Source organism: Microcebus murinus, chromosome 10 (assembly GCF_040939455.1).
Source record: "Microcebus murinus isolate Inina chromosome 10, M.murinus_Inina_mat1.0, whole genome shotgun sequence".
Lineage (NCBI taxonomy): Eukaryota > Metazoa > Chordata > Mammalia > Primates > Cheirogaleidae > Microcebus > Microcebus murinus.
In genome coordinates, this window is record NC_134113.1 from 67,123,226 (window position 1) to 67,136,899 (window position 13,674).

Genomic DNA, 13,674 nt, shown 5'->3' on the forward strand with positions numbered 1-13,674 from the left:
TTTTTGTTTAAGCTTTTATAAAGCTGGTAACATCTATAGGATTAATCATTAAGAACAGTTGCTTTAAAGAGTAATAGTAGCTATTAATAGTAGTCAAAGAATTTCTAAAAAGTTCTAAGAATTTCTCCAGTCAAAATGGTAGAATTGGCCGGGCGCGGTGGCTCACGCCTGTAATCCTAGCTCTCTGGGAGGCCGAGGCGGGCGGATTGCTCAAGGTCAGGAGTTCGAAACCAGCCTGAGCAAGAGCGAGACCCCGTCTCTACTATAAACAGAAAGAAATTAATTGGCCAACTGATATATATATAAAAAAATTAGCCGGGCATGGTGGCCCATGCCTGTAGTCCCAGCTACTTGGGAGGCTGAGGCAGAAGGATTGCTGGAGCCCAGGAGTTTGAGGTTGCTGTGAGCTAGGCTGACGCCAGGGCACTCACTCTAGCCTGGACAACAAAGCGAGACTCTGTCTCAAAAAAAAAAAAAAAAAATGGTAGAATTGTTAAATGTCTAATGTCAGTTTAAAATTGAATCCCGTAATTGGCACTTGATCCATACTAAAGTTTAGTGTTTTTCCTCTTACTCTTAAGTAGGTGGTTTTAAATTGAGGTCTGTTTTGATTCCTTATAGGAAGAAGATGTTGACTTCCTGGCCAGATTTTCTAAGCTGGTAAATGGAATGGGACAGTCATTGATAGTTAGCTGGACTAAATTAATTAAGAATGGGGATATCAAGAATGCTCAAGAGGCACTACAAGCGATTGAAACAAAAGTGGCACTGATGTTGCAGCTACTAATTCATGAGGATGATGATATCTCTTCTAACATTATTGGATTTTGTTATGATTATCTGCATATTTTGAAACAGGTAAGTCCTTGTTTTATTCTTTTTCTCTTGTAGATAATTTAAAGGAGCCATAGAGAATTGGAAAAATACAGGGAAAATGAAAACAAGAAAATACCCTTTAGTCTACCACCTAAAGGTATTTATTATTAAATATTAATGTATTTCCATCTTTTTTCTGTAAACTTCTTAGCCAGAAAACAAGAGTGGCTAGGTTCAGAAATTTATTAGCTTCAGAGTTAATTATATTAACTCTGTAATATAATTAACTCTGCTTATGTTATTTTTTCATTTTGAACTTATTTTTATTTCTGAATACGGTAGGAATTTTGTTAAACATGATTCATTATTTTAATTACATATACATCATTTCTTATAAACAGTTTGTGGTTTTGTTTTAAATTGGAGATGGGTTCTCACCCTGTTGCCTAGGCTGGATTGCAGTGGTACAATCATAGCTCACTGTAGCCTCAAGCTTCTGGGCTCAAGTGATCCTCCTACCTCAGCCTGTTTGAGTAGCTAGGAGTACAGGTATGTATCACCATGCCTGGGCAATTTTTCTTATTTTTGTTTTTAGAGATGAGGGTCTCGCTATTTTGCCTGAGCTGGCCACAATAACCCCTGGACTCCAGCAATCCTCCCACCAAGGCCTCCCAAGTCACTGGGGTTATGGGCATGAGACACCGTGACTGACCAATTTCTTTTTTTCTTTCTTTTTTTTTTTTTTGGATACAAGGTCTTGTTCACTCACCCAGACTAGAGTGCAGTAGTGTGATCAGAGCTCACTGCAACCTCCAACACTGGGGCTTAAGCAATTCTCATGCCTTGGCTTCTCAAGTAGTTGGGACTACAGACACACACCACCTTGCCCAGATAACCTTTTTAAAAAAATTTCTTGTAGAGACAGGGTTTTGCTATGTTGTCCAGGCTGGTTGCAAACTCCTGGGCTAAAGCATTCTCACATCTCAACCTCCCAAAGTGCTGGGATTATAGGCATGAACCACTGCTCCCAGCCTGGGCTGCCAATTTCTTATGAACCATTTTTTACACTTAAAAATTTCTACCAGTTAATTCTAATAAGAATTTAAAATGTAGATGGTATTAGTCTCCATATTATAGCATGTAACAATTTAAAGAGTTAGCAACTTGTCATTGTGACGTAAGAGGGCCATTCCTATTTTATTTGCATTGGATTAATTGAATCAAGTCAAGCTTAAAATAATTATTTTCCAAAATGAATTTAATTTTCTGTTTTATTACAAACACGTTTACCTGCATACTTTAATAAATTTCAGGCTGTGTGGAAAGGTGTGATCGCTATTGGTAATCCTACTATGTATCTCTTAATGGGTTTCTAAACTCATTTGCTTTAAGGTCAAGATGAGATCATCCTTAACTATCCTTATAACCTGCTGCTTGCTAAATACATTATAGGTATCTTTAAAAATCAAATTCATCTACATGTTTTTGCCTGCATGTCAAGTTATTTACTAGGAGTGGAATTGCTAGATCTTAGTTAGGTATGTATTAAACATAGACAGGTGCTGCCAGACTGCCTTCCAAAAGAATTGTGTGCATGTTTTAAAAGATCTTACTTGATTAGAAAAATGTTCTGATATACAAATATACCTTTAGGAAGCCTAATAAATTATTGCTTACTTTTCAACAGCTTACAGTGCTCTCGGATCAGCAAAAAGCTAATGTAGAGGTAATTGACTTCTTTATGGTATTTTAAACTAATAATAGATTCCTTTTGTGTATAATCTGCCTTAAATTTAGCTTAATTTCAAATTATGTCAAATTAAAAAGGAAACTGGTTGACAAAGACTATTTTATTAATTTTAGGCAATCATGTTGGCCGTTATGAAAAAATTGACATATGATGAAGAATATAACTTTGAAAATGAGGTAAGAATTTTTGCATTGAGAAATCGGTTTTAATATTGTTTACTTACATCATATCAATATTTCAAGTTTTTATTGTTTGGGGGCCCTTTAAAACAAGAAGCATTTGAAAAATTAGCCTTGGTTATATTGATGTCAACCTTGGATGAAATTAATAGAAGCTCCTTAATCCTTCATTTTTTATATTTTGTCTATTAACCCTTTTAAAAATGCTTTGTAGCACTGAACTTAGTAAAATATTGACAATATTATTATTGGTGATCATATCTCACTTTGTATTCAATAAGAGTGATGACTGTCACTTCATAAGTCAGTACGAGAGAGTAGAAATGAGGCACTCTAGACTTGTTCTAGTTAAAAGTCTTATCCAGGCTTGTGAAATGGGTCAGCTTCCCATCAAACACAAGGGCCATCAGCTGCTTTCTAGGGATTCAATCATGGCATGTGCTGCTTAGCTATGTGCTGAAGTGTTCTATTTCCCACCTCACGCATTCAAAACCTTGGGCTGTAAAAGGGTAATGGTGATGATGGCCAACACACTCCGCGCTTAGGAATTGCCTGGCTCCTAACATTTAATATCTCCTATTTTATAATATTATTACCACATTTTACAGTGGACACTGACAGATGAGAATAAATAAGGTGCCAAAGGACCCAAAGCCCAATAAGAACCCAGTCTGGCTCTAGACTCTTGTCCTTAACCTACTACTTGGACTGTTTATGGCTCTAGACTTTTGAAAGACTATGTTGAGAAATACTTATTTGTGAGCAGGAGGGGAGAAGCTACTAAGCATAGTAGGTTTTCCTATATAAGTGAATATTGATGAAAATATAAAAATATCAAATTGGTAAATGCAGAAAGCTACAAGAGAACTGAATACATGAATATTAAAGTCTTTTAAGTATTTTAAATTAGGATTTTTAACTTACAGGGTGAAGATGAAGCCATGTTTGTAGAATATAGAAAACAACTGAAGTTGTTGTTGGACAGGCTTGCTCAAGTTTCACCAGAGTTACTGCTGGCTTCTGTTCGCAGAGTTTTTAGTTCTACACTGCAGTAAGTTTGCCATTGTTTTTGTAATAAGACCCACTTCTTTCCTTTGCTCTCTGATGGTGATCTGAAATAAATGATTAATATGACTTACTAAACCATGTTACTTATTAAGATCTTAGGGATATCTCTGGAAACAGTGCTCTTTTCTTGTCTCTTTGATTTATCTTGATCCTTTCTACTTTTATGATTATAAATTATGTTGCCTGGGAAAATCAACAGTTGCTATGACTTTTTAATAGTTAAAGAGACTTCTGTTGGGTGTCTTATCCTGTGCTTTACTAGTTGTATGTTCAGATCTCAATGACATATTATACCTTGGTAGGAATTGGCAGACTACACGGTTTATGGAAGTTGAAGTAGCAATAAGATTGCTGTATATGTTGGCAGAAGCTCTTCCAGTATCTCATGGTGCTCACTTCTCAGGTGATGTTTCAAAAGCTAGTGCTTTGCAGGATATGATGAGAACTGTAAGTATACTGAAGATAATTTTTTTTAAACATACAATTCTGTTTTCACTATAAGCTAGTGGGAATTCCTTGATTGTTAGAGCTTAGTATATGTTAATAGTGGGGCATTTTGATGTTGCAATAAATAAGAATGGGTTTCTTAACTTTTTTCTGCTACAGTTGGTAACATCCGGAGTCAGTTCCTATCAGCATACATCTGTGACATTAGAGTTCTTTGAAACAGTTGTTAGATATGAAAAGTTTTTCACAGTTGAACCTCAACACATTCCATGTGTACTAGTAAGTATACATTTTACTCTGGATTTTTATTTTCCATGTATTTCAGCTAATGAACAGATAATATTCTATCTTTCTGTCCTCTATAATTTTTCTGAGAGTCAAAAGCTCTCAAAAACTCTGTCTAGAAAGACACTGAAACTAACCCCTTCTCCATTTGTTCTAAATGCATAATTTTAGTCATCTAAAATAAGTCTTCAAGGGCTTATTTGTATATAGTATGGAATTTTTGTATATTCATAGTCCCTTTCTTTTAGGAACTAAGAAATAAAATTTGATGTAAACAAAAATGTGGCATGACAATAGCAATGAAAGGCCTGAATAAGTGCAGAAATAGTAAAAAGTGTCTGTGTTTTTTTAGATGGCTTTCTTAGATCACAGAGGTCTACGGCATTCTAGTGCAAAAGTCCGGAGTAGGACTGCTTACCTGTTTTCTAGATTTGTCAAATCTCTCAAGTAAGTATAAAATTTCAGCTATTATGTTTAGCTCTTTATTTTTTACATTATTAAATAGACATATAAGTTATTTTCCAAGAGCCTGCAGTAGATTTGGTTCTTTCTGTTGCAAGGCATGTTTTATCATATGTTCCTTTTATTTTATGATTTCTTTTTCTGCTCATTAGCCAGGTACTTTGTTCAATAATAAAAAATGATTGGTTTGCATGCTTTTAATGGGTAACACTTATTATCACAGATGACATTCATTGCTGTAGATCACTATATGACTTCTTAGAAATCCTAGAGAATATAGTCCTTGAAAATACTATTTTTTTTTTTTTTTTGAACCACTGTCTCGCTTGTTGCCATAGCTCACTGCAACCTCAAACGATCCTCCTGCCTTGGCCTACCAAAGTGCTAGGATAACAGGCGAAAGCCACTTTTTAGAACCAGCCTAAAAAGGCATTTTTTAAGCTAATCTGTTTTGTATTATTCCTTAGTAGTACCTTTTTTGGGTGTGAAAACTATTCATTATTAGGCTTCTGAGATTATACATCATCTTGACAATCTATCACTATAGAGCAGATAGATATAATTTAAAAAAGTTTATCATAGCTACTCTTAATCAGATGTGACTGGCCTACAACTGAACTTTTGTCTTCAAAGGGGGATTTGGTATTTTAGCAATTTCAATTACTATTATTTACTTAATTATGATTTTCCTTTCTGCTTTTTTTAAGTAAACAAATGAATCCTTTTATTGAAGATATTTTGAATAGAATACAAGATTTATTAGAGCTTTCTCCACCTGTAAGTATATGTCCTTTTAAGGTATTTTCTCCAAATGTCATTGAGTCCACACATGCCATTAACCTTGCCTTTTTGGGCAATTTTTAAAAACTGATGGTAGAGGGAGGTGTGTATGCAAGAGTTCTCTTACCAAAATTCTGTTGATTTAGCAAACAAAACATAGTGATAGAAAGGATTAAGAGCTGACTAATACATTTGGCAGCATGGTGTATGGTTAGCTCTTTCTGTATTATTAAATGTTGGTGAAGTATTTTATGGAGAGGAAAAAATTCAACTTATAAATTATTCTCTATTTAGTATTACAATTGTATTAGCTGTTCTTAGCAACTCCTACTGTTAGACTGAAGTTTTTCTGTTAACTTCAGGCTTAGGGTAAGAAAATTTAAATGCTGGTTGATCTGACTATTTTGATATCAGGTTTGGGCCATAATCCTGAAAGAGCAAAATCTCTAAAGTCTAAAAATCCCAAAAATCACAGTCCTAAAAGATGAAAATCCTAAAAGTATGATTCTGGGAAAAAATTTGTTTTCTTTAAAAGACATGGATTAACATTTTTTTAAAGGGGATTTATTTGAGAAACATAAAAACATGGCAATACTTCATAGGCCAGTTTACAAAATAAAATAGGCAATAATAACATTTTTGTAAGCATAAAACTCAGGGATACTAATGACAGGAGGAGATGAATTATGTTTATAAAGAAATAAGTCAAAAAGTAAAATGAATAAATACATATCACTATGGTTGATAATTGTATATACCCAGCTTTATAACTGTGGTCATCATGTCAGACAACCTAAGTCTTTCGATGAGATTGATTAGAAACTGCAATGGGTCACCCAAAGAGCTGAGATCTTAAGACATTTTATATTTTACTGCAGATATACAAAAAGGGCATCTGTTTATTTGCCAAGAAAGTTTCAACATTTTTATATACATGCACGATGCTTATAAAGTCAATTCTGTGATAATGCACATTTGTGGAGTCAAATTGATGATATCAGAAGCAGCAGAAGAAAAGTCTGTCCCAGCTTTCAGAAAGAGACTAGTTTGCCTTCTGTGTTTGTTCTTTCCTGGCCCTGGCCAATTGGATGGTGTCCACCCACATTGAGGACAGATGTTCCCCACCTAGTCCACTCAGACCCACCACCTAGTCCACTTAGACTCACTAATATCTTCTGGAAACAATCTCACAGACACACTCAAACTAATACTTTACAAATTATTTTTTAATGCATTCAAATCAATACCATGTCAACTTGGTACCCATATGCATCTCCTTAATTTCCAAATAAAGACAATCACAAGGTCATAGTTCTTCTTACCATGGTGCACCTATCCTTACAACCAAAAACACACTAATCCCTTCCCTAGAATTTGGCTATCAGATTTTGACATTTAGGATTTTAGTCTTTCAGCATTATGATTTTGGGGAATTTAGATACTAGGGATTTTAGGCCGGGCGCTGTGGCTCACGCCTGTAATCCTAGCTCTTGGGAGGCCGAGGCGGGCGGATTGCTCAAGGTCAGGAGTTCAAAACCAGCCTGAGCAAGAGCGAGACCCCGTCTCTACTATAAATAGAAAGAAATTAATTGGCCAACTGATATATATATAAAAAAATTAGCCGGGCATGGTGGCGCATGCCTGTAGTCCCAGCTACTCGGGAGGCTGAGGCAGGAGGATCACTTGAGCCCAGGAGTTTGAGGTTGCTGTGAGCTAGGCTGACGCCACGGCACTCACTCTAGCCTGGAAAACAAAGCGAGACTCTGTCTCAAAAAAAAAAAAAAAAAAAAGATACTAGGGATTTTAGACTTTAAGGATTTTGATCTTTATAGATTTCGACAATTCAGGATTATGATCAGCACCGTTTGGGATCCATTTTACTAGAAATATTTAAGTTGGGATACTTTTTGTTTTCTTTTTCTCTTTTTTCCTTACAAGACAGGCTTGTAGAAAAAAGTTGAGATATTTTTAAAGTACATTTTGACTGGCACTCATTTAATGAAAATCATTACTGGAGGTGCCATTGAAAAATGAATAAAACAATACTTTTAGGTTACAAAGGTTATATAATTTCATTACATGAAAGGTTGCTAGTGAATTATATGGTTAATGTATCCTTGCCTACATATTATAAAAACCTATGTATTAAAGTTAATACAGTTAATGTCAGTTTTCCTTGGCAGTTCACAATGACATGTAAGACTTAGGTATTGAGGAAGCCATATTTTCTTACAGATATTGGAAATTTTTTGTTTTTCATATAGTACATATAAACAAGGACTTGTATTATATCTGTAATCCTTTTTCAGTGTGTAAAAAGACCTGAATCAAATTGCTTTCTTGAATATCAGCCACTTGATAAGGTTGTGAATACCAATTTTTAGGATACCTCACATTTATGTAGCTACTTTATCTTTCTGTTCTCAACTTCTAGAGCAGTGATAAGGCCTAACAGGTACTTAATACAAGCTTTAATTACTTTTAAATAGGGACATTTCTCTTTTAAGGAGTAGAGAATTTTTTTTATAATAAAAGCACCACATGGCATAAATGTAAAAAATAATAAAATTTGTTAACAAAAATTGACCAATATGTAGAACATTTGCTTGTGCATGAATAAGATCTATTTGTTTAATTTGCAGTCTTAGTTTCATAATGTCAGGTGTAACAGATGTGTGTGTATGTATTGTGTGGGTTTTGTTATTAAACCCTTAAACACTCTTGAAAATATTAATTACTGTGACCTTTGTACTAATAGTCAAAGCATGTTTGTATACCTCGTGTATAAGATTATAATCTTACAAATAAGAGTTTTACAAAAGGAAACAAATTAGAAAACTAATAGTTATCTTATATGATTATCTGCCAAGTCTTGGCAGGGCTAGAATTAGAACCATGATCTTTTGGCCCTCTGATTCAGTTTTCTTTTCATTACATGGTGTTGAAAGAAAATTGTTTTCATAAGTACTTGATCTATGACTTGATGTGATAGATTACATCTCCTGCTCCTCTTATACTTTTTCTGATTAAATGAGACGAACTCAAGAAAGAAAACTTTAATAAGACTAAATTTCATTTTAGGAGAATGGTTACCAGTCCTTGTTGAGCAGTGATGATCAACTATTTATTTATGAGACAGCTGGAGTACTGATTGTTAATAGTGAATACCCAGCTGAAAGGAAGCAGGCATTAATGAGGAATCTGTTGACCCCACTAATGGAGAAGTTTAAAATTCTGTTAGAAAAATTGATGCTGGCACAAGATGAAGAAAGACAGGCATCCCTAGCAGACTGTCTCAACCATGCTGTTGGATTTGCCAGGTGAGCATAATCACAATTAAAATTGTAAAGTGTGTGTCTCTACACAGAACCACTTGTTTGGATCTTTTATGATGGGTATACATATCTGTGTTTCCAAAGCTGGATTTTCCAGAGAATTGTCTAGATCTTTCTTTTCTAAATCCAGCATGAATTAGAAGGTTTAGCTGAAGAAAGGAATAGATCACATACCATTCTGCCTTGACAAATGTCCAAATCCTTAACTTCTCTGACTTCTTTGGTATAAATGGATTGTGTATTTAAGGGGATTACATAATGTCTGTATATACCAGTGATATGTTGGGACATCTTGGATTAGTCTTGGTCACCTCAAAGAGAAAGTCCTGAGGCTTCTCTTTAGTTGCATTGTGTCCTGAAGACCACCCAAACAGCCCTTTGAAACTTTCCCTCTACCCTTACTTTTTATTGGCAAGCAATAACAGCGTGCAAGTTGTAGTGATTGCAAAGTAAAAGTTATAGAGAAATTATTCTACAGAATACTTCAGAGCTAGATGTTAGAGAGGTTGTATAACTTGATTCTGAAGATTGTCTCTAAATTTAAATGGGTAGTTTGCAGATCATTTAGTATAGGCTAGTCATAGCAAGTGGATTTTTCCCCCTCTTTTCTGCATACTTTGTCAGCAGGATTTTAGTAAAACATTTAGGTAGGCATACATTAAAGTGATTATATTAACTCCATCTCATTCATGTAATTTATAGATAACCACATTAGCCAAAGATAGAAGTAATTGTGATGTGGAAACCAAAAAAAAAATGGTTTTTTAGTTTTGTCAATTTTTAAATTTGTTGTGCATTGTTTTTGAATCCTCCATAACACTTTTAAAGAATAAAGTTAAATCTAATTGCCTTATTTTTGCTAATATAGTCGAACCAGCAAGGCTTTCAGCAACAAGCAGACTGTGAAACAATGTGGTTGTTCCGAAGTTTATCTGGACTGTTTACAGACATTCTTGCCAGCCCTCAGTTGTCCCTTACAAAAAGATATTCTCAGAAGTGGAGTTCGCACTTTCCTTCATCGAATGATTATTTGCCTAGAGGAAGAAGTTCTTCCATTCATCCCATCTGCCTCAGAACACATGCTCAAAGACTGTGAAGCAAAAGACCTCCAAGAGTTCATTCCTCTTATCAACCAGATTACAGCCAAATTTAAGGTATTACACAGGAGGTCTGAGAATCTCAACTTAAGATGTTCTCAGTTAAAGATTAGATCTATTATCTTGTGACATGTTTTGGGTGTTGTCCTTGGTGTTTTTTGGGTTTTGTTTGTTTGTTTGTTTGTTTATTTGTTTGTTTTTTCCCCTTCAGCAGTCCCATATTTTTTTTGGCACCAGGGACCGGTTTCATGGAAGGCAATTTGCAAAATCAGTTGAGAGCCCTGAGCTTGTTTTTCTGTAACTAGATGGTCTCATCTGGGGTTGATGGGAGAGTGACTGATTGACAGGAGGTGAGGCTTACGTGGTGATACAAGCAGTAGGGAGCAGCTGTAAATACAGATGAAGCTTTACTTGCTTGCCCACTGCTCACCACTTGCTGTGTGACCCAGTTCCTAACAGGCCAAGGACTGGTACTGGCTGGGGCCCTAGGGGTTAGGGACACAGCTCTATGTGATGCAAGGTTGTTTTGTTTATTGGGTTTTTTTTAAATAATAGTTACTTGAGTGTGGATTATATGTATTTTTATCATCCCCATTGTCTAGCACACTATCTGACACACAGATCATGCTCAGTGATGTTTTAATAAAAACAGACCTCATCTGCTCTGTGTAGCAGAAGAAAACAACTAGTCTGCTGATATGGAAAAGCAAATAAAAGTAGTATTGAGTACTAAAATGTCTAAAGAGGTAAATAAGAAGCAATGTAATTTGGGTACCCAAGCAAGAGTTTAAAAGTAATTTAATATTCTAAAGTCAGTTTTATATATAGGGAAATTTAAGCCAGGTATAAGCTAGCTAATAAAAATAGCTAACAATTACATATACATTCTGTGTTCAAGATCTGTTCTGTTTTTTGGTACATTAGGTCAGTTGATCCTCATACCTACCCTAGGAGGTAGGTATTACATGTTACAGATAAGGAAACTGAGGCACAGAGAACTTAAGGAATTTGCCCAGGCGCATTAAAACCTTAGACATATTTGTAAGCAAGTGTTGAGAACATACTATTAATATTAACGGAATTTTTTACCTTTATTCAAAATTTTTTTAAAAAAATCCAAGCATTTAATCATATAAATTGATTATTGTTAAGTGGAATTCACTTTTCTTTCTTTCTTTCTTTCTTTTTTTTTAATTGAGACAAGGTCTCATTCTTTTGCTGGAGCTAGATCATAGGTCACTACAACCTGCAACTCCTGGCCTCAAGGGATCCTCCCTAGAATTCATTTCTTTAGAATTTACATTTGAAAATATTCCATAGCAGTATTTTGTGTGTAAAATAACCACCTGTTTTAACCTGAATTTTAAGCCATAGGAAATGTGTTAAGTTTAGTGATTGATCTTTTAGTAATGTCTATATTATATAGATTTCTGTTTTAACATCAATATTTGTTAACCAAATTATGTAAATATATATCCTAAATAGAAACTCTGGAGAAAAGCTTTATGTCAATTTTTTTCTAAGTTTTATATTAATTTTATGGTTCAATTCTCAAGTAGTAATAATTGTTTCTTATCTTCAGATACAGGTCTCCCCATTTTTACAACAGATGTTCATGCCCCTTCTTCATGCAATTTTTGAAGTACTGCTCCGACCAGCAGAAGAAAATGACCAGTCTGCTGCTTTAGAGAAGCAGATGTTGCGGAGGAGTTACTTTGCTTTCCTGCAAACAGTCACAGGCAGTGGAATGAGCGAAGTCATAGCAAATCAAGGTGGGGATGCATGCCATGCCTAATTTGTCTGCTTAAGTCTTCATCACAGTTAGACATCTGTATGAGCAAGAGTGAACTGAACACAAAACTTTTGAAATTTGTTGGCCTCAAGGATGACAGTTTATTATAGGGGGAATCAATCACTTTAAAATCTGTATTCAAGCCGGGCGTGGTGGCTCACGCCTGTAATCCTAGCACTTTGGGAGGCTGAGGCAGGCGGATTGCTCAAGGTCAGGAGTTCAAAACCAGCCTGAGCGAGACCCTGTCTCTACCAAAAATAGAAATAAATTAATTGACCAACTAAAAATATATATACAAAAATTAGCCGGGCATGGTGGCGCATGCCTGTAGTCTCAGCTACTCGGGAGGCTGAGGCAGTAGGATCGCTGAGCCCCGGAGATTGAGGTTGCTGTGAGCCAGGCTGACTCCACGGCACTCACTCTAGCCTGGGCAACAAAGTGAGACTCTGTCTCAAAAAAAAAAAAAAAAAATCTGTATTCAGTCCTTTTTTTCCTAAGGCAGTATTTTTTAATTGATTCTTCAGAAATACAAATAAATCATGATGGTTGCTTGCCAGAATTGACCCAACAATTGAGTCTTTTGGCCAATTAGCCATTTTGAAATTAAAAATAAATGGAACTGATAGATCAATGAAGAGAATTCTGCTAAATAGGAAATCCAAGGAAAAAGATATTAATATTAAGGAAATACTGATTTATTTTAATGTTTAATGCTTAGAATTTAAGTACCCAGTTAATAAAAATCAAAGGATCTTAGCAACTCTATAAATGCTTTTTTTTTTTTTTTGAGACAGAGTCTCGGTTTGTTGTCTAGGCTAGAGTGAGTGCCGTGGCGTCAGCCTAGCTCACAGCAACCTCAAACTCCTGGGCTCGAGCGATCCTTCTGCCTCAGCCTCCCGAGTAGCTGGGACTACAGGCACGCGCCACCATGCCCGGCTAATTTTTTTATATATATATCAGTTGGCCAATTAATTTCTTTCTATTTATAGTAGAGACGGGGTCTCGCTCTTGCTCAGGCTGGTTTTGAACTCCTGACCTTGAGCAATCCGCCCGCCTCGGCCTCCCAAGAGCTAGGATTACAGGCGTGAGCCACCGCGCCCGGCCTATAAATGCTTTTTGATTTACTCTTGTCTATGGAATGAGAACTTCAGGTTGACTTTCTAGTTATTTTTGAAATTAAACTCAAGCTTTTCTCCTCAGGTGCAGAGAATGTAGAAAGAGTGCTGATTACTGTTATCCAAGGAGCAGTTGAATATCCAGATCCAATTGCACAGAAAACTTGTTTTATTATCCTCTCAAAGTTGGTAGAACTCTGGGGTAAGATAAATTTTATTTTTAACCTTCATTTTCCAACCTGTTTCATAAAACTCTTAGAGATAAAGTGGAACCCAACCACAGACAGAAACTGCGAGTTGATTTTCCTTGGTAATGAATTAATCGATGTTCTTTTTTAAAAGATGAAAATTTGAATTCTCTTTGACAGGAGGTAAAGATGGACCAGTGGGATTTGCTGATTTTGTTTATAAGCACATTGTCCCCGCATGCTTCCTAGCACCTTTAAAACAAACCTTTGACCTGGCAGATGCACAAACAGTATTGGTAAGCACCTAGGAATCTTTGTTTACCTTATATAGATCTCATAAATTCACACTTTCTTCTTTAA

General features: G+C 35.5%; 1 protein-coding gene across 1 annotated transcript in view; it reads left to right on the forward strand.

Moving 5' to 3' along the window:
* Positions 1-13,674, forward strand: part of XPOT (exportin for tRNA) — a 41,743-nt gene that overhangs the window by 14,141 nt on the left and 13,928 nt on the right. Inside the window, exons 9-21 of the mRNA XM_012782384.2 lie at positions 622-858; positions 2,504-2,542; positions 2,680-2,742; positions 3,672-3,796; positions 4,116-4,260; positions 4,420-4,539; positions 4,898-4,992; positions 5,715-5,784; positions 8,869-9,107; positions 9,991-10,276; positions 11,802-11,991; positions 13,212-13,328; positions 13,495-13,610. Coding sequence (XP_012637838.1) covers positions 622-858; positions 2,504-2,542; positions 2,680-2,742; positions 3,672-3,796; positions 4,116-4,260; positions 4,420-4,539; positions 4,898-4,992; positions 5,715-5,784; positions 8,869-9,107; positions 9,991-10,276; positions 11,802-11,991; positions 13,212-13,328; positions 13,495-13,610 — 1,842 coding nt within the window. The remainder of the gene's footprint in view (positions 1-621; positions 859-2,503; positions 2,543-2,679; positions 2,743-3,671; positions 3,797-4,115; positions 4,261-4,419; positions 4,540-4,897; positions 4,993-5,714; positions 5,785-8,868; positions 9,108-9,990; positions 10,277-11,801; positions 11,992-13,211; positions 13,329-13,494; positions 13,611-13,674) is intronic.